At 41.5% G+C, this 24,413-nt stretch overlaps 1 protein-coding gene across 2 annotated transcripts; it reads right to left on the reverse strand.

The window, feature by feature from the left end:
• LOC121544803 (glutamyl aminopeptidase-like) lies at positions 1 to 23,405 on the reverse strand. 2 transcript variants are annotated; one of them, XM_045209120.1, is made up of 20 exons: positions 22,372 to 23,405; positions 16,676 to 16,817; positions 16,254 to 16,388; positions 14,363 to 14,483; positions 14,083 to 14,237; positions 11,265 to 11,378; positions 11,020 to 11,154; positions 10,854 to 10,919; positions 10,563 to 10,628; positions 10,278 to 10,438; positions 10,075 to 10,157; positions 9,814 to 9,950; positions 9,648 to 9,703; positions 9,392 to 9,542; positions 2,046 to 2,119; positions 1,843 to 1,947; positions 1,486 to 1,656; positions 1,150 to 1,290; positions 881 to 962; positions 1 to 697 (listed from the first exon to the last, which is right to left on the reverse strand). In XM_045209120.1, the coding sequence occupies exons 1-20, from the start codon at positions 23,022 to 23,024 to the stop codon at positions 548 to 550; spliced, it is 2,898 nt and encodes a 965-aa protein (XP_045065055.1). In that variant the 5' UTR covers positions 23,025 to 23,405; the 3' UTR covers positions 1 to 547. The 2 variants fall into 2 exon arrangements, with proteins under 2 accessions (XP_045065055.1, XP_041710895.2); XM_041854961.2 differs by having other exon boundaries at positions 1,486 to 1,659.
• Positions 23,406 to 24,413: the final 1,008 nt, after the last annotated feature.

Genomic DNA, 24,413 nt, shown 5'->3' on the forward strand with positions numbered 1-24,413 from the left:
TTCACAGTAAGTGCATATACGCTCTTCTTTATTTCTTATACAGTTGTACATTCTACTAAGTACATACATTTGTAAACTTTGCATTATTTGAAACATTATTTAGAAATACATCTTTGTATATATAGATCAATATACCTGACACGAGATTAAAAGTAATCATGGTTATTTGGATATGACATCTCGAATTCTGTACAAGCACTTAATAAGAAATGAAAATGTGTGTGTCTAAAACATTAAACTTGTTTTATTTGTCCTTCCTTAATTTAACACAAATATACTGTAGATAATGCAGGAAAGGTACTAAGTTGATTCCACTTGAGTAAAGAGAAAGTGGCTCACTGAGTTACAATCACATCAGAAGCACAGCAGCATATCCAGTACAGAGGGACTTGACACTTGATTTAGAAAGGCAGTCCTGTAGCGTGAACTTTCACTGTCGTTGAATGAATGAATGAATGAATGAATGAATGAATGAATGGAAACAGCATGAAGGTTCTTTTATTTGGATTAGGCATGGGTTCTTTAGTCTTATGTTGACCTGATGTCATCAGTAGGTGACATTGATCTCCAGCCATGAGCTGATCTCTGCCTTATTTCTCCTGACCCACTCAATGTTGTTCTTCACTGTCTCTAGAGCTTGCTGCCTAGGCATCTCCCCAGCCCCGGCATTAGGGTTCAGCTTGAAAAAGTGCTCCATCTAAAACACAAGCACACAGTCAACACGGTCAGTCATAAACCGAGCCACAATAAAAAGACACAATCCACAACATAGATCATGGTCAATCTTAAATTCAAGCATACCAATGCTAGTCTCGATTTAAGTGGTATAATGTTCGATTTACTTATTCTATTTCTATGAGTAGAATATCCCAGTTCTAACCTGCCACAGCTGTAGCTCTGTATTGTAGGTGGTGCTGATTCTGGTCAGCAGGCGCCCCAGGCTCCTGTCATTGATGGTGTATCTGTAACAAAACAAAAGGAAATTGAAAACTGTCACAGTATTCACATTATTCATTCACTCTAGGCTCAGTTGCTGCTGATTTAGTAAATTGACTTACAGCATTCCATTCAGTCACTATCACTTCAATGACTCTGGGCTCAGTAACTCTCCATTCAGACTCAAAGAAGTGACTCAGAGAATGGGCTCACCTGTTCACTAGGTAGTCCCAGTTGAGGGTGACCCAGTCCCAGGCCATGGTCTTGCCGTAGCGATTCAGAGAGACATATTGGACCACAGTGAACAGATCCTGAGTCCTCACAATACTCTCATCTTTGGACGCCTCCAGTAAGCTGCAAAACAACACCATTCTAACAAGCAGCATTCTCTCAAGCCATATCTAGCTAAACAAACTAAAATGTTTGCCAGAAAAAAAATTACACACTTTTGCCAATAAATGTACAGTCGTTCTAGTAATAACTTTTCACTGGATGATGTTTAAAAGCGATTTTGAATAACACATGTAATAATTAATGTTTTTTATTTACTTGAACAGAAGAGTGATGTTCTCCACAGATGCCAATCCATACAGGAGCTTGTCCTTCTCTTGGGCCAAGGTCTCTGTTTTGTACCTCTCAAACATTAAGTTCCACTTCGTCTCAGTGCCTGAGTTCCTCATGCCATAGCGATACACCAACAGGCGCAGGTTCACCCCCACACTGCTGGAGGTCAAAGGTCATGTTATCATTAGGGCTTAGTGGGATGAACATGCTTTTAGGAATAGTAACGCTAATAAAGTAGTTAGTTGTGTCCATCAGTTTAGGGCTAACATCAGCATGTACTGCAGCTGGATTAGTAAGTAGATAATGTGTCATTTAATGATTTAATTGAAGACTAATATTTACCTGATGTTTCCTGAGATCCATTGGTCAAATAAAACAGATGCCTCATTTAGCACTTCCTGGTCACCCATTTGACAAGCAATTCCCAGGACTGTCTCACGCAACAGCCTATACAAAACCAATATAGACAATACAGTTTATGATCAATATCCAGCAAATACACCCATGATATATAAAATAAAGTAGATTGCCTCTCCTTGTTTTACCTATCTCTCTGGCTTCCCTCGTCGTCCCATCCGAGCTGCCTGCAGATAGTCTGCACATGCTCACGGAATAATTTCTGTAGGGGAAATAAGCGAGTACAGTCGTGGTCAAAAGTTTTGAGAATGACACAAATACTAATTTTCACAAAGTCTGCTGCCTCACTTTTGATGATGGCAATTTGCATATACTCCAGAATGTCATGAAGAGTGATCAGATGAATTGCAATGAATTGCAAACTCCCTCTTTGCCATGAAAATGAACTTAATCCCCCCAAAAACGTTTCCACTGCATTTCAGCCATGCCACAAAAGGACCAGCTACCATCATGTCAGTGATTCTCTGGTTAACACAGGTGAGAGTGTTGATGAGGACAAGTCTGGAAATCACTCTGTCATGCTGATTGAGTTAGAATAACAGACTGGAAGCTTTAAAAGGAGGGTGGTGCTTGAAATCATTGTTATTCCTCTGTTAACCATGGTTACCTGCAAGGAAACACGTGCTGTAATCATTGCTTTGCACAAAAAGGGCTTCACAGGCAAGGATATTGCTGCTAGTAAGATTGCACCTAAATCAACCATTTTTCGGATCATCAAGAACTTCAAGGAGAGAGGTTCAATTGTTGTGAAGAAGGCGTCAGGGAGCCCAAGAAAGTCCAGCAAGCGCCAGGACCGTCTCCTAAAGTTGATTCAGCTGCGGGAACGGGGCACCACCAGTGCAGAGCTTGCTCAGGAATGGCAGCAGGCAGGTATGAGTGCATCTGCACACACAGTGAGGCGAATACTTTTGGAGGATGGCCTGGTGTCAAGAAGGGCAGAAAAGAAGCCACTTCTCTCCAGGAAAAACATCAGGGACAGACTGATATTCTGCAAAAGGTACAGGGATTGGACTGCTGAGGACTGGGGTAAAGTCATTTTCTCTGATCAATCCCCTTTCCGATTGATTGGGGCATCCGGAAAACACCTTGTCCGGAGAAGACAAGGTGAGCGCTACCATCAGTCCTGTGTCATGCCAACAGTAAAGCATCCTGAGACCATTCATGTGTGGGGTTGCTTCTCAGCCAAGGGAGTGGGCTCACTCACAATTTTGCCTAAGAACACAGCCATGAATAAAGAATGGTACCAACACATCCTCCGAGAGCAGTTTGGTGACGACCAATGCCTTTTCCAGCATGATGGAGCACCTTGCCATAAGGCAAAAGTGATAACTAAGTGGCTCGGGGAACAAAACATTGACATTTTGGGTCCATGGCCAGGAAACTCCCCAGACCTTAATCCCATTGAGAACTTGTGGTCGATCCTCAAGAGGCGGGTGGACAAACAAAACCCCACAAATTCTGACAAACTCCAAGCATTGATTATGCAAGAATGGGCTGCCATCAGTCAGGATGTGGCCTAGAAGTTAATTGACAGCATGCCAGGGCGGATTGCAGAGGTCTTGAAAAAGAAGGATCAACACTGCAAATATTGTCTCTTTGCATAAACTTAATGCAATTGTCAATAAAAGCCTTTGACACTTATGGAATGCTTGTAATTATACTTCAGTAAACCATAGTAACATCTGACAAAAATATCTCATAACACTGAAGCAGCAAACTTTGTGAAGACCAATACTTGTACAGTCGTGGTCAAAAGTTTTGAGAATGACACGAGTCGACTACTCTAGTCCTGAAACTTCGTCAGGGAGATTCCCCCAAAACACCCCACCAGGGACATGGAGCTAAACAAGGGACATGTTTTAGACCTATTCTCTATTTTACATTATTATATCATACGTACAGGTAACTGCCAAAATAACCCTTAAAAAATGAATTTGTTGAGGCAAACTTTGTGTCAAATTTGATGCAAACTAAATAGTCTGCCACAAAATGTTGCCAGAAGTTTGCAATGTTTGCCACTAGTGGTGAATCTGCGGCAAACCTTTGGCAACAATAATATTTATTGGCACTAGTGCCAAACAGTTCGCCAGAGGTTTGTTTCTGGCAGACAATTCTCTCAAGATTCAATTTGAATCTGTGGCAACAAGTTCCAAGACCAGTAACCGTTGATGACCAATCAGGGGGATTAGAAACATCTGTTGAAAAATGGAAACCTAGCTAGCTAGCTACCAAAGTTGTCCGGTGAGTGTCTAACTTACTAATTAAACTTCCAAATAAACTTTAACAGTTTATTAGCTAAATGATGCCTAGTTAGCAATGTCATGTTTTATGGGATAGAGTGAAACATTTTGTTGATACCAGTTTCAATCTGTCAGCGCCACTGACTGGCTAGCGCTTAGCTAGCTAACGTTAGCTATCATATTTTTGCACAATTAATGTGATAGGTAGCTAATGTTAGCTAGCAAATGATTTGCCTAAACACTTATTTTTTGGTGAATACGTTGCTGTCTTAATACCAATATGCATGTCAATATGCTAGTGTCACGGTTCAGTAGCATGTCAGCTAGCACAACAGCTAAGCTAAGGTAGCAACAATATGAGTTGATATGACATCAAAGCAAAACTGATGGATAGATACCCTTCCCCAACCCGTGGTGTTAGAAGAGGCTGAGAGGAGGATGCATCAACACCCTGAAAATATGTTTGTGATGCAATCACTCATAACACTTTTCTTTTAGTGATAAATTAGTATATTGTCTACAAGATTGATAAAGTAAGCAAATGCATGTATTCTCAAATGTAGCCCATACATTCATTCTTTGTGACAATTATATTTTAATTGCTTTAAACTAGTAGTAGCTAGCTCATCTTTATCATGTTGTTACTTCTCTCATTCTAGAAGCAATCAGTTGCAAGGCAAAAATACAGATTGAGGCCTTCAATCAAACTGAGGACAGAGAAATGTGTTTGCACCAGACAGGTCAAGGTTTCTTGCATGCATGGCTTTAAGATATGTTACACTCAAAAGAATGCTGGGTTGTTTGGATGACCCAATTGCTGGGTTGCAGGCATGGGGTCAATAGTTGGGTTGTTTTCTGTAAAAACAGCAAGGTTGGGTTGTTGGTGCTGGGTTATTAAGGTTATATTATGTCAGTGCCATATTATTTTAGCATGTAAATCTTGGTGGGGCAAACTCAACCATAACAACAACAAAAAAATGTATGCCAGCAAAGCCACTACACAACACTAAACAATACATTATGGATATTTGTCCCAGCCAGTCAGGGTGGCCATGTCCTCGGTTTACCCGCAAATTGAGCTACTTTGAAAACAATATCACGGGTGAAAATGTATTGGTTGTGGGTTTTTGGGCAAATTCTAAAATGCATTGCATCCGCCATGGTATTAATCTTATTCATATGTGTATATATATGTGGGTGTATATTAATACATTGATATATAAATATATATTGATATTTTAGAATAAGGCTGTAACCTAACAATGTGGAAAAAGTCAAGGGATCTAAATACTTTGCGAAGGGAAAAAAGTATTTGATCCCCTGCTGATTTTGTACGTTTGCCCACTGACAAAGAAATGATCAGTCTATAATTTTAATGGTAGGTTTATTTGAACAGTGAGAGACAGAATAACAACAACAAAATCCAGAAAAACGCAATGTTATAAATTGATTTGCATTTTAATGAGGGAAATAAGTATTTGACCCCTTCTCAATCAGAAAGATTTCTGGCTCCCAGGTGTCTTTTATACAGGTAACGAGCTGAGATTAGGAGCACACTCTTAAAGGGAGTGCTCCTAATCTCACCTTGTTACCTGTATAAAAGACACCTGTCCACAGAAGCAATCAATCAATCAGATTCCAAACTCTCCACCATGGCCAAGACCAAAGAGCTCTCAAAGGATGTCAGGGACAAGATTGTAGACCTACACAAGGCTGGAATGGGCTACAAGACCATCGCCAAGCAGCTTGGTGAGAAGGTGACAACAGTTGGTGCGATTATTCGCAAATGGAAGAAACACAAAATAACTGTCAATTTCCCTCGGCCTGGGGCTCCATGGAATATCTCACCTCGTGGAGTTGCAATGATCATGAGAACGGTGAGGAATCAGCCCAGAACTACACGGTAGGATCTTGCCAATGATCTCAAGGCAGCTGGGACCATAGTCACCAAGAAAACAATTGGTAACACACTACGCCGTGAAGGACTGAAATCCTGCAGCGCCCGCAAGGTCCCGCTGCTCAAGAAAGCGCATATACATGCCTGTCTGAATTTTGCCAATGAACATCTGAATGATTCAGAGGAGAACTGGGTGAAACTGTTGTGGTCAGATGAGACCAAAATGGAGCTCTTTGACATCAACTCAACTAGTCGTGTTTGGAGGAGGAGGAATGCTGCCTATAACCCCAAGAACACCATCCCCACCGTCAAACATGGAGATGGAAACATTATGCTTTGGGGGTGTTTTTCTGCTAAGGGGACAGGACAACTTCATCGCATCAAAGGGACGATGGACGGGGCCATGTACCATCAAATCTTGGGTGAGAACCTCCTTCCCTCAGCCAGGGCATTGAAAATAGGTCGTGGATGGGTATTCCAGCATGACAATGACCCAAAACACACGGCCAAGGCAACAAAGGAGTAGCTCAAGAAGAAGCACATTAAGGTCCTGGAGTGGCCTAGCCAGTCTCCAGACCTTAATCCCATAGAAAATCTGTGGAGGGAGCTGAAGGTTCGAGTTGCCAAACGTCAGCCTCAACCTTAATGACTTGGAGAAGATCTGCAAAGAGGAGTGGGACAAAACCCTCCTGAGATGTGTGCAAACCTGGTGGCCAACTACAAGAAACGTCTGACCTCTGATTGCCAACAAGGGTTTTGCCACCAAGTACTAAGTCATATTTTGCAGAGGGGTCAAATACTTATTTCCCTCATTAAATTGCAAATCAATTTATAACATTTTTGACATGCGTTTTTCTTGATTTTTTTGTTGTTATTCTGTCTCTCACTGTTCAAATAAACCTACCAATGAAAATTAGAGACTGATAATTTCTTTGTCAGTGGGCAAACGTACAAAATCAGCAGGGGATCAAATACTTTTTTCCCTCACTGTATGTATGTATGTACCCAGTGCCTTCAAAGTATTCAGACCCCTTGACATTTTCTGGATAGAACATCTCTGGGATGACCTGGAAATAGCTGTGCAGCGAAGCTCCCCATCCAACCTGACAGAGCTTGAGAGGATCTGCAGAGAAGAATAGGAGAAACTCTCCAAATACAGGTGTGCCAAGCTTGTAGCGTAATACCCAAGAAGATTCGAGGCTGTAATCGCTGCCAAAGATGCTTCAACAAAGTACTGAGTTAAAGGTTCTGAATACTTTTGTATAGTAATATTTCCGTTTTTTTTGTGTTTTTTTACATTTGCAAAAATTTGGACTTGTTTTTGCTTTGTCAATATTGGGTATTGTGTGTAGATTGATGAGGGGATTAAAACTATTGAATCAATTTTAGAATAAGGCTGTACAGTGCATTCGGAAAGTATTCAGACCCCTTCACTTTTTCCACATTATGTTACGTTACAGCCTTATTCTAAAATAGATTTTTTAAAATATAATCCTCAATCTACACACACCATAATGACAAAGCGAAAACAGGTTTTTAGAACTGTTTTGCACATTTATTACGAATTTAAAAAAGAAATACCTTATTTACATAATTATTCAGACACTTTGCTATGAGACTCGAAATTGAACTCAGCTGCATCCTGTTTCGATTGATCATCCTTGATGTTTCTACAACTTGATTGGAGACCACCTGTGAAAAATGTAATTGATTGGACATGATTTGGAAAGGCACACACCTGTCTATATAACGTCCCACAGTTGACAGTGCATGTCAGAGCAAAAACCAAGCCATGAGATTGAAGGAATTGTCCGTAGAGCTCCAAGACAAGAATGTGTGGAGGCACAGATCTGGGGAAGGGTACCAAAAAATTTCTGCAGCATTGAAGGTCCCCAAGAACTGTGGCCTCCATCATTCTTAAATGGAAGAAATTTGGAACCACAAACACTCTTCCTAGAGCTGGCCACCCGGCCAAACTGGGCAATCGGGGGAGAAGGGCCTTGGTCAGGGAGGTGACCAAGAACCCGATGGTCACTCTGACAGAGCTCCAGAGTTTCTCTGTGGAGATGGGAGAACCTTCCAGAAGGACAACCATCTCTGCAGCACTCCACCAATCAGGCCTTTATGGTAGAGTGGCCAGACGGAAGCCACTCCTCAGTAAAAGGCACATGATAGCCCACTTGGAGTTTGCCAAAAGGCACCTAAAGGACTCTGACCATAAGAAACATTATTTGGTCTGATGAAACCAAGTTTGAACTCTTTGGCCTGAATGCCAAGCGTCACGTCTGAAGGAAACCTGGCACCATCCCTACGGTGAAGCATAGTGGTGGCAGCATCATGCTGTGGAAATGTTTTTCAGGAGACTAGTCAGGATCGAGGGAAAGATGAACGGAGCAAAGTACAGAGAGATCCTTGATGATAACCTGCTCCAGAGCGCTCATGACCTCAGACTGGGGCGAAGGTTCACCTTCCAACAGGACAACGACCCAAAGCACACAGCCAAGACAACGCAGGAGTGGCTTCGGGACAAGTCTCTGAATGTCCTTGTGTGGCCCAGCCAGAGCCAGGACTTGAACCCGATCGAACATCTCTGGAGAGACCTGAAAATAGCTGTGCAGCGACACTCCCCATCCAACCTGACAGAGCTTGAGAGGATCTGCAGAGAAGAATGGGAGAAACTCCCCAAATACATGTGGGCCAAGCTTGTAGCGTCATACCCAAGAAGACTTGGCTGTAATCGCTGCCAAAGGTGCTTCGACAAAGTACTGAGTAAAGGGTCTGAATATTTATTTAAATGTTTCCGTTTTATTTGATACATTTTCAAAAAAATCTTAAACCTGTTTTTGCTTATTTTGGCTACCATGGCCATGCCCCCATAGGATGACAATGCCCCCATCCACAGGGCACGAGTGGTCACTGAATGGTTTGATGAGCATGAAAACAATGTAAACCATATGCCATGGCCGTCTGTCACCAGATCTCAACACAATGAAACACTTATGGGAGATTCTGGAGCTGCGCCTGAGATAGCGTTTTTCACCACCATCAACAAAACACCAAATTATGGAATTTTTAGTGGAAGAATGTTGTCACATCCCTCCAATAGAGTGCCAGACACTTGTAGAATATATGCCAAGGTGCATTGAAACTGTTCTGGCTCATGGTGGCCCAATGCCCTATTTAGACACTTTATGTTGGTGTTTCCTTTATTTGGGCAGTTACCTGTATGAGCAAATTCCCAATATTATTATTTTGTGTGTGTTCTAGTTGGCCAGCAGAGGGCGAAATTGACCTGTAAAAAAACAATATTCAAAAAATAAGTTGAAAACAGACTCACCTGGAATTTGGGGTAAAGAACAGTGTCGTCAGATAACATGTCTCGCACATAGGCAATGGAAGAAGACACCCGTTCCCAGACGATGTACTCAGTCTCATTGGTCAGGTATTTTGTCAGGTTGAATGCATTTCCATAATCGACAATGTCTGCCCTGATGAGGCCAATAAGAACAAGACGTTTCATCATAGTTTTCTAAAGCTCAGCGCAACTGAATTGACAGATGTACTTCAAGTGAATGTCAGTAATGTTGGTTTACCTTCCCAGAGCAAAGACATCATCTATGTAACCGCATCGGTCAGCAGCGTCAAACTCCTAGTAAAGAAAGTGTCCTGCCGATTACTATAAGTGCAACATATGAACTGGTAAGATTAAAACTTAATATTACCTCTGATACTATAGTAGCAATTTTTATTGATATTTACCCGGTGATTTGTTTGGAGCTGTTGACTAATGGTGCTCCACATGCTGTCATGGTGATTGACTCTGTAGAATCCGATATGGTCGTTATTGATCTTCAGGAGTCCATCCGTAGCAGGGAAATAGTCAGCTAAGACTTGCTCTAGATATTAGTATGAGAGACAAACATGTATTACTTCAATTTAATTAAATACGTGTCGTCACCAGAGGCTGGAATTGTAATATTAAAACGGTCAAGCCAAGCGTTTGGACAGAAGTATCTTTACCTGGACTAGACTTGTTGAACATGATGGACATATTCTTATTACTATCCACTGAGTGCCACTTAACAGGGATGGTCCACTTGTAGCTGAAAGAAAAGCATAGCCTTTTTAGGATTTACAGGTTTATCCTAAGAAATATAGCTGACTTCCATGGGGAAATCAACCAATGATCACAAAGGGATTTAATAGTGCGGTGAATCACTGACCTGAGTGGTGAGGGTGGCTGGGTGGTGTTAGCATTGGGGTCCAACAGGAATCTGCGCTGGGTGAGTTTGGTCTGAGCACCGGCGGTAGACAGGTCCAGTACTGGGTAGCCCATCTGTTTGGTCCATGTGTCCATCACATCTGCCACGGGCAACCCACTCACCTGCAACCAAAAACATTTTGTGTGTAACACACAAGTACACTAGATGCAGTGAAATATTAACAATAATATCAACAACTTTGATGTTTTGAAATTACTATGACTAAATTAGATATGACAAACATACGTTAGCAAGGGATGCCCAGAAGTTGGCTGTTTTGGCATTCTGAAAATGGAAATCTTTCAAGTATTTCTGTTGAAGGGAGAGAAAAACAGGTTACCATCCATAGATTTTATGATAAATAAAATGTAGGCTATGTATCTGACAGTAATCCTAATTTTCATTCAACAGGAAAGTGATTGTATCTCCCTAACACTTGCTATTACCAAATTATTCTGCTATTGACTGAATAGGGATCAAGAGACTTGGTGTAGGGATACTTCTATCCACTTTACGTCAAATGAAATGGATTCTTACCCGACAGCCATCTCTGAAGTTGTCTCGACCCAACCAGTCCTCCACCATCCTGAGAATTGATGCCCCCTACAGGAAGATGTTTGGAAAGAATTTCAAGACTAATTGAATTTAATTACATTTTATTTCATCCCATGTAGTAGGGTGAAAAGTGGCAGTTTTAGATTACCTTGTTGTAGGATATACCATCAAACACAGAGGTAATCTCAGCCGGAGTTGACACATCCACAATGATTGGATGGGAGGTGACCAGGGCGTCGTCCACCATGACAGGAAGTACATCACTGATGATCATGATGTCACGCTGGTAAAGACAGAGACCGAAGTAGATGTAGAATGTATTCATAACCAGAGTTGAGATTAAAACAATTCAATTTCAAATCACTCAATTCAGGATCTGTCAGATGGACTCACCATTCCCCAGAGCGGCTCAGCCTTCTCTACACCGATGTACTCAAAGAAACTGGCAAAGCCCTCATTTAGCCAAAGGTCATCCCACCAATCCATGGTCACAATGTTCCCAAACCACTGCAGGAAAATACAACATGCAAAGTTATCTTACAGCAGACTTTATTTCAAAACAAGTGTGTGTGAGTGTGTGACAGGGTTAGGAAAATGTGACGCCGGACATTTGACAGGCAACATTTTAATTTACCGGACATTTGAAAAATCTGCCGGACCCATATGCATTGATTAGTGCATATATATATTTTTTGTATTTGGTCCCTTATTCCTAGCACGCAATGATTACATCAAGTGTGTGACTCTACAAACTTGTTGGATGCATTTGCTGTTTGTTTTGGTTGTGTTTCAGATGATTTTGTGCCCAATAGAAATTAATGGTAAATAATGTATTGTGTCATTTTGGAGTCACTTTTATTGTAAATAAGAATATGTTTCTAAACACTATTACATTAATGTGGATGCTACCATGGTTATGGATAGTCCTGAATGAATCGTGAATAATGATGAGTGAGAATGTTAGACGCACATATCATACCCCAAAGACATGCTAACCCCTCACCATTAAGATAACATGGGAGGTTAGCACTTTTGGGGGGGTATGATATTTATGCCTCTAACTTTCTCACTCATCATTACTCACGATTCATTCAGGATTATCCAAAGTGCTGGAGTACAGAGACAAAACAACAAAGAATTTGTCACTGTCCCAATACTTTTAGAGTCCACCTAATTACATTTTCATGCACACAAAATATCAAAGCATTCAGTGTAACACTCTACAGCTCTGCATACAATATAAAAAATAAACACAAAACAAAGCTACAGACACAATATGAACAAATAAAACCCACAGTTTCTACTGGTATTTGGTCAATTCAAGTGCTACCGAACAAGCATTTTCACATTCACTTTTAACAGTATATTATGACATGCTTGTTTAATTGCTACTGATTGAATATTACATTGTTTTATTACCAGTGTTGGGGAGTAGTGAACTACATGTAGTTCAACTAGTAATTAAACTACATTTTACAGTATCTTGGTGCTAGTTGAACTAAATTCAAATCTTGGTAGTGTTTTTAGTAGTTAATAACTTTTTTGCCATGTAGTGGTGTAGCTAACTACTGGAACTACACACTACTTTTTTTGCTAAAAGTAGTATAAGGTATAAGTATAAGGCAAGTATCAGACCTTCCTAATTCTCACTTGAAACATTCTGTGTTTATTAGGCTAAATTACACATTCCGTTAACATCTGACACCAGATTGATTTTTTCTTGCAAATTGTAGTCTATGACATTTCAGATTTAGATATGATAATATTTCACTAAGTAGCTTGGATGTAATGAACTACTGTTTCAAAATAGCTTTACTTAAGTAAACTATATTTTTCTTAAGGGTAGCTTTAGTGTAGCTTAACTTCTTCCAGTGTGAAGTAATTGGTAGTTTGGTAAACTATGATTTCAGAAAATCTTCCCCAACACAATTTATTACTTTATGACTTGATCACTGTCTGAACTGCACATTGTGATCCAGGTTGTTCAACCTGGTATCTGAGCATTTCGTATTATTCTGTACGTAACTCCGAGACACTCTATTTAGTATGATATGTTACGTTTCGTATGGTATGTATTAATTTGTGGATGTCCATCACCCATTTCGTATGATATGTTACGAATTACAATTTATATTATATGTTACGAATTTTAAAAACGTACAATGTGTTATGAATATGCAAAACGTGTTATCTTATGAATTAGCTGAACATACAAGATTACATTTACATTTTAGTCATTTAGCAGACACTCTTATCCAGAGCGACTTATAGTTAGTGAGTGAATACATAAAAAAAAAAATAATAATAATACTGGCCCCCCGTGGGAATATGTTAATATGTTGCGAATTTGCAAAATGTATGATATGTTACGAATTCTAGCTAGCTCGCTAACTTTAGCTGGGTTAGGGTTAAGTTTAGGAGTTAGGTTAAGGTTAGGGAAGGGTTAGCTAAAAGGGTTAAGGTTAGGGGAAGCTAACATGCTAAGTAGTTGCAAAGTAGCTACAAAGTTGTAAGTAGTTTAAAAGTTGCTAATTAGCTAAAATGCTAAAGTTGTCTGTGATAACATTTGAACTCACAACCTTTGGGTTGCTAGATGTTCACGTTTGGTATGTAACCATACCCAACGTAACATATCACATACTAAATGGAGTGTCACCGATTTACGTACATAATAATACGAAATGCTCTGAGACCAGGTTGGGTTGTTCTAACTCTGTGATTTGGTTGCAACTGTGCTGATATTCACCTTCCTGTAAACAGACTATGGAAACAAGGAAACAGCAGCCAGCTCTCACTTGCCCCTCAGTCCTTTAACTTTGGACAATTCATAAAACTTTATGGACAGCACCATCACCCTCTTATTGCCGAACAATAAAGAGATGATATCTTGGAAAGAGGCCTTATTGTGTTGCCTATCATAAAAGGTTTGATGGATAACTGGAGGGATGAAGTACTTCAATAGAACACTAGTATTTCCATGACCAAATTCAGGGTCAGTGTCAAACCTTTCCAAGCTATTGATTGGAACAAAGATATGGTGGTTCTCTTTTCTAAACATTGAGTTCTGCCGCTAATGGTTGCCTCATGACTTTACATCCACTATAAGATGTGTTCCAGTAGTTTTCCACTCTAACATGACTAATGAAGAACGCCCTGAACTCTGGAGCATTCTCTAGTGGTTGTGGGAATGTTGGGGACAGGTGTCTCTCACCTGGTGGACCAGCTCGTGAGCGATGACGCTAGCCACACGTTGTTTGTTGTACGATGACGACTGGTTCTCATCATAGAGGAGGTTGGCCTCCCTGTAGGTGATCAGACCCCAGTTCTCCATGGCCCCCGTGCCAAAGTCAGGGATGGCAATCTTATCTGGTAGAAGAGAAAAACATTTTATGCAACCATGTGTGTGTATAAGGCATTATTAATTATTTTTATCCAGTGTGGGCTCACACAGTGGTCACAACAGTTCACAGACAGAGGAAATCGCAAATTACCTAGCTTTGGGATGGAGTAATTCATGTTGAAATATTCCTCAAAGTAGTCAAAAATGACCTTGGTCGTGTCAGCAGCATACTCTGCTGTCTTGATTTGTGCAGGCTGTGCATAGATTCGCAACTGGAAGAAAATGATTTGAAAGCAGAGTTATTAAGTGTGTATACACTACACTACATAATGTGTAAGCATGCCTGTGTGTTTTTGTTTACATTTAATCAAGACAGTATTTATAATTCTTTAGATTGTCCAGTAACTCCAAAACATTTACATTGTAAAATGTCACTAACTGCTGAAAACTCAACACAAAAGACTAACAGCTGTGACACAGATCAGAGACCAAAGTTAAATAAACTTTGAACTTAGCTATTACACCATTTAAAGCATTGAACTTACACTACATGACCAAAAGTATGTGGACACCTGCTCGTCGAACATCTCATTCCAAAATCATGGGCATTAATATTGAGTTGGTCCCTCCTTTGCTGCAATAACAGCCTCCACTCTTCTGGTAAGGCTTTCCACTAGATGTTGGAACATTGCTGCAGGGACTTGCTTCCATTCAGCCACAAGAGCATTAGTGAGGTTGGGCACTGATGTTGGGCGATTAGGCCTGGCTCTCAGTCGGTGTTCCAGTTCATCCCAAAGGTGTTCGATGGGGTTGAGGTCAGGGTTCTGTGCAGGCCAGTCAAGTTCTTTCACACCGACAAACCATTTCTGAATGGACCTCGCTTTGTGCACAGGGGCGTTGTCATGCTGAAACAGGAAAAGGCCTTCCCCAAACTGTTGCCACAAAGTTGAAAGCACAGAATCATCTAGAATGTCATTGTATGCTGTAGCGTTAAGATTTCCCTTCACTGGAACTAACGGGCCTAGCCCGAACCATGAAAAACAGCCCCAGACCATTATTCCTCCTCCACCAAACTTTACAGTTGGCACTATGCATTGTGGCAAGTAGCTTTCTCCTAGCATCTGAAAAATGTATGCACTCACTAACTGTAAGTCGCTCTGGATAAGAGCGTCTGCTAAATGACTAAAATGTAAAAAATCTGCCAAACCCAGATTTGTCCGTCGGCCTGCCAGATGGTAAAGCGTGATTAATCACTCCAGAGAATGCGTTTCCACTGCTGCAGAGTCCAATGGTGGCGAGCTTTACACCACTCCAGCCGATGCTTGGCATTGCACATGCTAGGCTTGTGTGCGGCAGCTCGGCTATGGAAACCCATTTCATGAAGCTTCCGACGAACAGTTCTTGTGCTGACGTTGCTTCCAGAGGCAATTTGGAACTCGTTAGTGAGGGTTGTAACTGAGGACAGACGATTTTTACGCAAAACGCGCTTCAGCACTTTGCAGTCCCGTTCTGTGAGCTTGTGTGGCCAACCATTTCGCGGCTGAGCCGTTGTTGCTCCTAGACTTTTCCACTTCACAATAACAGCACTTACAGTTGGCCCGGGCAGCTCTAGCAGGACAGAAATTGTACAAACTGACTTGTTGGGAAGGTGGCATCCTATGACGGTGCCACGTTGAAAGTCACTGAGCTCTTCAGTAAGGCCATTCTGCTGCCAATGTTTGTCTATGGCGATTGCATGGCTGTGTGCTCAAATTTATACACCTGTCAGCAATGGGTGTGGCTGAAATAGCCGAATCCACTAATTTGAAGGGGTGTCCACATACTTTTGTTTATATGTAGTGTAGCTTTTCCACCATTTAAAACGTTGAACTTCACAGGCTTAAAGTAAAGTGTTACAACATTTACTCTCAACTGTAGACTATACAATACGACTTACAACACTTATTATACAGTCAGTCTTTTCTTAGTTTAAGGTATGGAAGAACCAATGACTGCTGAGAAAAATAGCACAATAACTGCTGAGAAAAATAGCAAGTACTTACAGGAATTCCTCGAGACGAGTTCCTTTCCACAAACATAAACTGGTGCACAGCAAAACATACCAAATAGGTACTCATTGGAACGGACCTCTGGAAGGACGTTTTGATCTTATTGCCAGGAAGCGTTTCTGGGACGCCCTGGAAAGGAAGAGGTTCTGTGGTTTAATAAAGATGTCAGACAACATCTCTTATAGTTGTGTTCTCAGCACCAAAGACCCGGAGACAGAAGATTGATGGCTCCTGCTCTTGCATTCATGACACTCACTCTCTCTGTATGACTCCCATTGCAGCTTCAAGAAAACTAACCAGTAACACTATGCGCCACCTGTTTTGTGATACATTCAATAAGTTGTGGATACATTATGCATTTATATAGTATGTTATATAAGGAGCCATTTGTTATTATTTTCTTGCATAGACTGTACCTCCATTGGCATATTGGCGAGGGCTTCATAGTCCTTGTCGTGGGTGATGGAAATATTGTAGGTGGCCTTTTTGTTCGGCTCATCAAAACAGGGGAAAGATTTGCGGGCGTCTGTTGGCTCATGGTCGGTGGCAGCAATTTTTCTTGGGAGAAAAGAAACATGGCATGATTCCATGAATAACTAAGCCTCCCCATTTTACTATTATATGTTGTTTGCAATTAATGTTGAACTATGCAGCGTTTACTGGATTGTGGCTGTCTAAATGTACCTAACCTGTACCCCCGCACATTGACTCGGTACCGGTACCACCTGTATATAGCCTCATTATTGTTATTTTATTGTGTTACTTTTTTACATTCTTTTTAAATTATTATTATTTAAAAAAATATATATATACAGCTGCGGAAAAACTTAAGAGACCACTGCAAAATTATCAGTTTCTCTGGTTTTACTATTTATAGGTATGTGTTTGGGTAAAAATAAATGTTTTTTTTTTAATTCTATAAACTACTGACAACATTTCTCCCAAATTCTAAATAATAATATTTTCATTTAGAGCATTTATTTGCAGAAAATGACAACTGGTCAAAATAACAAAAAAGATGCAGTGTTGTGAGACCTCGAATAATGCAAAGAATACAAGTTCATGTTCATTTTTAAACAACACAATACTAATGTTTTAACTTAGGAAGAGTTCAGAAATCAATATTTGGTGGAATAACCCTGATTTTCAATCACAGCTTTCATGCGTCTTGGCATGCTCTCCACTAGTCTTTCACATTGATTTTGGGTGACTTTATGCCACTCCTGGCCAAAAAATTCAAGCAGCTCGGCTTTGTTTGATGGCTTGTGACCATCCATCTTCCTCTTGATCACATTCCAGAAGTTTTCAATGGGGTTCAGGTCTGGAGATTGGGCTGGCCATGACAGGGTCTTGATCTGGTGGTCCACACCATGATTGACCTGGCTGTTTGGCATGGCTCATTGTCCTGCTGTTAAAACCAATCCTCAGAGTTGGCGAACAATGACAGAGCAAAAGGAAGGACGTTTTTTTCCAGGACAACCTTGTACGTGGCTTGATTCATGCGTCCTTCACAAAGACAAATCTGCCTGATTCCAGCCTTGCTGAAGCACCCCCAGATCATTACCGATCCTCCACCAAATTTCACAGTGGGTGCGAGACACTGTGGCTTGTAGGCCTCTTCAGGTCTCCGTCTAACCATTAGATGACCAGGTGTTGGACTCATCAGAGAAGATTACCTTACTCCAGTCCTCTACGGTCCAATCCTTATGGTCTTTTGCAAACCTCAGCCTGGCTCTTCTTTGCTTATCATTGATGAAGGGCTTTTTTCTAGCTTTGCACGACTTCAGCTCTGCCCCTAGGAGCCTGTTTCAAACCGTCCTCGCCGTGCACTTCACCCCAGCTGCCGTTTGCCATTCTTTTTGTAGGTCACTTGATGTCATCCTACGGTTGTTGAGTGACATTCGAATGAGTTGGCGGTCATCCCGGTCAGAAGAGAGTCGTTTTCGCCCTCTGCCGGTCTGTAGTTTTGTTGTCCCCAATGTCTGCTGCTTGACCTTGTTCTTATGAATCGCCGTCTTTTACATTTTAAGGATGGAAGCAACCTGACGCTCACTGTATCCCTCTGCCAGTAAAGCCAGAATTGAACCCTTCTTTTCCTCACTCAAAACGTTCCTTTTCAACTCTTTTGGCATGGTCAATTGTTTTTATTAATATTACTTTTGAGGTACTATTAGCACTGTTTTTGCCATCCAGCTGGTCCTATTGCAAGAGGATAGTGATGACCACAGCAGTGGTTTTTATACTTTTCCTCGTTAAATAAGATTTGGTTCATGTGATCACCTAATCAGTACCTAATCCAGTAGAATGAGGTGTGCCTGTGTTGGAATTCAACAGACACTGGAATGGAATGGCTGTCATACATGTAGAGAAGCTGATTTAAGAAAAATGTGCAGTGGTCTCTTAATTTTTCCCACAGCTGTATATAGATATTTTTTACTTTAGTTTATTTAGTAAATATTTTCTTAACCAACAATGCAGTTGTAAGAAAATAGAGTTAAGTGCTTGTAAGTAAGCATTTCACGGTAAGGTCTACACCTGTTGTATTCCGCACGTGACAAATACAATTTGATTTGATTTGAAATGTGATTCAAACAGCAAAGAGAAAATGGACACTTCATGGCCAATGCTGTAGCTCACTACTCCTGTCTACCTTTCAGGTTATACTTCCGAGACCTTGGGACTATAAGGTTCTATCTGCGCAAAGCATAGTTCTGAGAATTGAGCATCAAAGTTTTCACATCCCAGATCTCAGAACTGTTTTGTAGTGAATTCTTCTTTCATAACCCATAAAGGTACCTCAAGTGCTGAGTATCAAAATCCTAAGACATTTCTAAATACATATTTTTAGGGGGGTGCAATCGCAAATAGAACCGTATGGCTCTGAAATGTCAATCTGGGTTCTGCCATAAAGTTCTATCTGCCACAGAATCTTAAAATTATTTCAATAGAAAAGTACAGATATTTAATGATTAAATAAAGAGAATACCATTACTTCTTTCTAATCACATCATCAAATATACTGAACAAAAATATAAAGGCAACATGCAACAATTTCATAGATTTTACTGAGTTACAGTTCATATAAGGAAATCAGTCAATTTAAATACATTCATTAGGCCCTAATCTATCGATTTCACATGACTGGGAATACAGATATGCATCTGTTGGTCACAGATACCTTAAAAAAAAGGTAGGTGCATGGATCAGAAAGCCAGTCAGTATCTGGTGTGACCACCATTTGCCTCATGCAGCGTGACATCTCCTTCACATAGAGTTGATTGTGGCCTGTGGAATGTTGTACCACTCCTCTTCAATGGCTGTGCAAAGTTGCTGGATATTGGTGGGAACTGGAACACGCTGTTGTACACGTCGATCCAGAGCATCCCAAACATGCTCAATGGGTGACATGTCTGGTGAGTATGCAGGCCATGGAAGAACTGGGACATTTTCAGCTTCCAGGAGTTGTGTACAGATCCTTGCAACATGGGGCCGTGCATTATCATGCTGAAACATGAGGTGATAGCGGCGGATAAATGGATGACAATGGACCTCAGGATCTCGTCACGGTATCTCTGTGCATTCAAATTGCCATCGATAAAATGCAATTGTGTTCGTTGTCCGTAGCTTATGCCTGCCCATACCATAACCCCACTGCCACCATGGGGCACTCTGTTCAAAACGTTGACATCAGCAAACCGCTCGCCCACACGATGCCATGCACGTGGTCTGTGGATGTGAAGCCGGTTGGATGTACTGCCAAATTCTCTAAAACAACGTTCGAGGTGGCTTATGGTAGAGAAATTAACATAGAATTATCTGGCAACAGCTCTGGTGGACATTCCTGCAGTCAGCATGCCAATTGCACACTCCCTCAAAATGAGACATCTGTGGCATATCAAGAAGCTGATTAAACAGCATGATCATTACACAGGTGCACCTTGTGCTGGGGTTAAAAGGCCACTCTAAAATGCACACTTTTTAGAGTGGCCTTTTATCCCCAGCACAAGGTGCACCTGTGTAATGATCATTATTTTTAATCAGCTTCTTGATATGCCACACCTTTCAGATGGATGGATTATCTTGGCAAAGGAGAAATGCTCACTAACAGGGCGCAGGTAGCTTAGTGGTTAAGAGTGTTGTGCCAGTAACCGAAAGGTCGCTGGTTCTAATCCCCGAGCAGACTAGGTGAAAAATCAGTCGATGTACCCTTGAGCAAGGCACTTAACTCTAATTGCTCCTGTAAGTCGCTCTGGATAAGAGCGTCTGCTAAATGACGTAAATGTAAAGAAATGTGTGCACAAAATTTGGGAAAAATATTGTTTTTGTGCTTTCTGGGATCTTATATTTCAGCTCATGAAACATTGGACCAACACTTTACATGTTGCGTTTACAATTTTGTTCAGTGTATATTATTTCATGTTCAACATTAGATCTTATGGATAACTAGCAATATTGCTAAAGGTTAGCTCTGGATGAGTAAAGTGATATATTTTTTCTGGTCTCTGACACCCAAAGTCAGTAAACTACTTGCTAGTTATCAATAAAATGTGGTAAGTTGGTAAGTGCACCTCCTTCCAAGGAGGTTTATGCATTGATATAGAACAAGACAAAAACAGCAATGCTTCTGCTAAAGGTTTTAAACATGCTCTAATCACCTGTATTTATTTGGTTTTACCATAAAGAGTTTACTTTATGGCCATTCTTCTGAAAAAGTGGTGAAAAAAAATCTACGGAATTGAAAAAGAGGACCAGAACCTATGATATGAATAATCAAGGACTTGGTACTATAAGGTTCTATCTGCAAAATGTATAGTTTTGAGATGAGTATTTTTCAAGTTCCAGATCGCAGATCGTTTTGTGATGTCTTTCTCTTTCATGACTCAATAAGTATATCACCTTACATACAATTATATTTGACTGACAACCCAGCATTGTGTGATTGGATTGCAGATAGAACCTTATAGCACAAAGTTAAAAGGTGTTTCCGCAGATAGAACTTTTGGATTTTTCATTTTCTACATCATAAATTGACTTTTAAAAGATTCTAACATATCTCACATGTAAAGGACCACCTAAAGAGCAACTCTGTGATTAACTCATTTTTGACCAAAATGTCAGATAGTCCTTGGGACTATAAGGTTCTTATTGACACACTAAAAACTACACTACATCATAGATTCTATCATTTGAACTTTGAATAACAGCGGTTTAACAGATAATCAGTGACAGGTAAATATGGATTTTCAGATACACTCTGACCTTACCAAGGTTTAACCATGTTCACATTATTGCTAAGAATCACTGCACTCCCTGGGCAAAATAACCATTGTGGAATATAAGTTTATTTTTCCCTTGGTGGTGTCATCCCATTACACCCATGTTTGGAGTAGCTCTGTAGTGTGATATAAAGTACTTACAGATGGTATTTTGCATACTTAACCATTCTAAATAGTTGCTTTTTCTTGCCACCTGTTCCAAGAATTTACTTGGAATATAGGGCAGCATATTTGCCAAGATGGAAATCCCCAATGAGGGATTGTAGTACATTCCCGTAACAATCTGCACGTTGTCATACTACAGCTAATAGTAGTCATAATAGTAGCAGCAGCAGTAGTAGTTGTTACTAGAGTGAACAATAGTTCTGTCTAACATTAATTACATTATTTTCCAGTGAGCTGCTGGGCCTCATGTGCACACACACGCATACACACAGACACACGCATGCACACACTAACACTCAGCAACACTCAGTTGTCAACACTCAGATTACAACTTCTAAACTTGTTCCCAAAAGGAAATTGTCCTTGAAGGAATTTGGCTGACAGCCTGTCTGAAGTTCTGCAGATTTTCTTCCCTCTCCCACATTTTATAGCTGAGTCATGGTTTTAGATCTATTAAAATGGGTACAAAGTAGCATATACAGCACTCATAACACTGAGCATGTGAGGGATTTAGTTACATTGTAACCATTCTCATGCATTTATTAATTTCTGTCTTCATAAATATTGTCTTCCCCTAACGTTTGTTTTAATTATACATGCATAGAGACATACAAAAACATACTGAAATACACCCAATCTATTACCAAACATGCATGCCTCCAATTACTTACTTGATGGCCCCATTCTCTGTGTAGGTGACTCTGTAGAAGCCCACCAGAGATCCATTGAGCCAGCCCTGGAAGTCCAGGCTGAGAACGTACACCTCATTGAGCTTGGTGGCCACAAGCTCCTCCGCCGCCTCCACTACCACATACTCCTGTGGTTTGAACTCAAAGCAACCCTTGATGGCCACAGTGACGTCCCTCTGAGTCTGTGGGGTTTTCAGGACGAGCCTGGGGACTGCGCTGATGAACGTCTCCCGGATGTGGAGCCACAGGTGCCTCGTGGGTCGTCTCACCTCCAGGTGCACGGACACGCTCCCTGTGTAGAGGTCAGTGGTCAGGTCAGGCTCCAGATGGAGGTCATAATGCACTGGCTTCACGTAGTCTGGCAGCCGGAAATTCTTCCAGTCCCCATCAGTGTTGTTGGAGGGCTTGCAGGGCCCCCTGTCTGCTGGTGTGAGGGTGGGGGTGGGGTTGGGGCTGGGCTTGGGGGGTTCCTCTGTGGGGACCGGGTCAGCCAGGGTACTGTCCGGCTGCGTGAGGCCCACCCCCAGCCCCACAGCTATGGCCGACACCACCACCACTGCACAGATGAGGGCCACATGCTTTCCGCGGATGTAGTAGCGCTTCTCCTCCTTTTCAAAGTCCATACTTTCAACCATAGTGCCCGGCTTGGTGGCGCAAGACCATACGCTGTGGTCTCAGATATCCTCTGAATCCCCTACGGGGGGAATAACGTGGGAGAAAACAGCTGTTTCCAGATCAGATTTCCGGAGGTTGCAGCAGAAAGAGAGCACAAAGCCAAGCTGATTTAAAACTGACAGCAGATCAGTTTCTTGGAGAACATGATAAAAGAGGACCCTAGAGTTCAAGCATATCTAAGAGGAAAAACTATTGGTCTGAGTTGATCCAAGCTCGGTCTGCCTGTCACCGAGTGCAGGGCAGTCTGTGGGAGGTGGAGAGAGGTTAACTGGAGTGGTGGAGAGGAGGAGGAGGGTTGCGGAGGGGGAGTCTACAACACAACAGAGAGAAGGAATCCCACACTCTGGAGGCAAGCCTTATACACCAGACAGAAAACTCACCGCTATTAATACCCTGTTGGGGTTAAACATCTATAATTCCCTGTAAATCAACAACTGGGAAACCAAAGTCATGTTTCAGTTGGGTTTGTCGAATAGTCTCTCTCTCTCCCTCCCTCCCCCAGAGGCAGCATTTCTGGTGGGCGGAGACTTTAATGCGGATAGACTTAATATTATTCTACCTCACTTTTAACAACACGTCTCCTGCGCCACTAGGGGCACTAAAACTCGAGACCACTTTTATTCTACCCACAGAAACGCATATAAGGCCCTCCCTCGTCCTCCCTTCGATAAATCTGATCATGACTCTATTCTCCTGCTTCCTGTTTACAAACAAAAACTCAAACAGTACCAGTGACGCGTTCAATACGGAAGTGGTCCGATGAAGCAGAAGCGAGGCTACAAGACTGTTCTGCTAGTACAGACTGGGATATGTTCCGGGATTCATCCGATAGCATTGAGGAGTTTACCACATCAGTCACGAGCTTCATCAATAAGTGCGTAGACGACGTCGTCCCCAGAGTGACTATAAGAAAGTATCCAAACTAATGGATTACAGGCAATATCCGTGCTGGGCTAAAGGCTAGAGCTACCACTTACAAGGCGGGACACGGACATGGAAAGAAAGACTGCTACTACCGCCAACAAGACATCAAACATGCAAAAGAAAAATATAGGAGGAAGGTGGAATCCTATTACACCGGCTCCGACGCTCGTCATATGTGGGATGCAGAACTCCCAAACGAGCTAAATGCCTTTTATGCTCGCTTCGAGGAATACAACACTGAGTCTTGCGTGAAAGCCCCTGTTGTTCCAGATGGCTGTGATCTCACCCTCCGTGACCAATGTGAGTAAAACTTTTAAACAGGTTGACACTCGCAAGGCCGCCGGGCCAGACGGAATACCAGGGCGCGTTCTCAAAGCATGCGCATACCAGCTGGCAAGTGTCTCCACTGACATTTTCAATCTCTC

Source organism: Coregonus clupeaformis, chromosome 29 (genome assembly GCF_020615455.1).
Source record: "Coregonus clupeaformis isolate EN_2021a chromosome 29, ASM2061545v1, whole genome shotgun sequence".
NCBI lineage: Eukaryota > Metazoa > Chordata > Actinopteri > Salmoniformes > Salmonidae > Coregonus > Coregonus clupeaformis.

Excerpts from the sequence above, each read along its gene's own strand:
- LOC121544803 (XM_041854961.2), bottom strand. The coding sequence starts at position 23,024 with ATGGTTGAAAGTATGGACTTTGAAAAGGAGGAGAAGCGCTACTACATC. Across the intron at positions 9,543-9,647 it reads GATGTCTTTGCTCTGGGAAG|GGCAGACATTGTCGATTATG; the intron begins GTAAACCAACAT and ends TGGCCTCATCAG. Across the intron at positions 1,291-1,485 it reads AACATCACTCTTCTGTTCAA|CTTACTGGAGGCGTCCAAAG; the intron begins GTAAATAAAAAA and ends GTTGTTTTGCAG.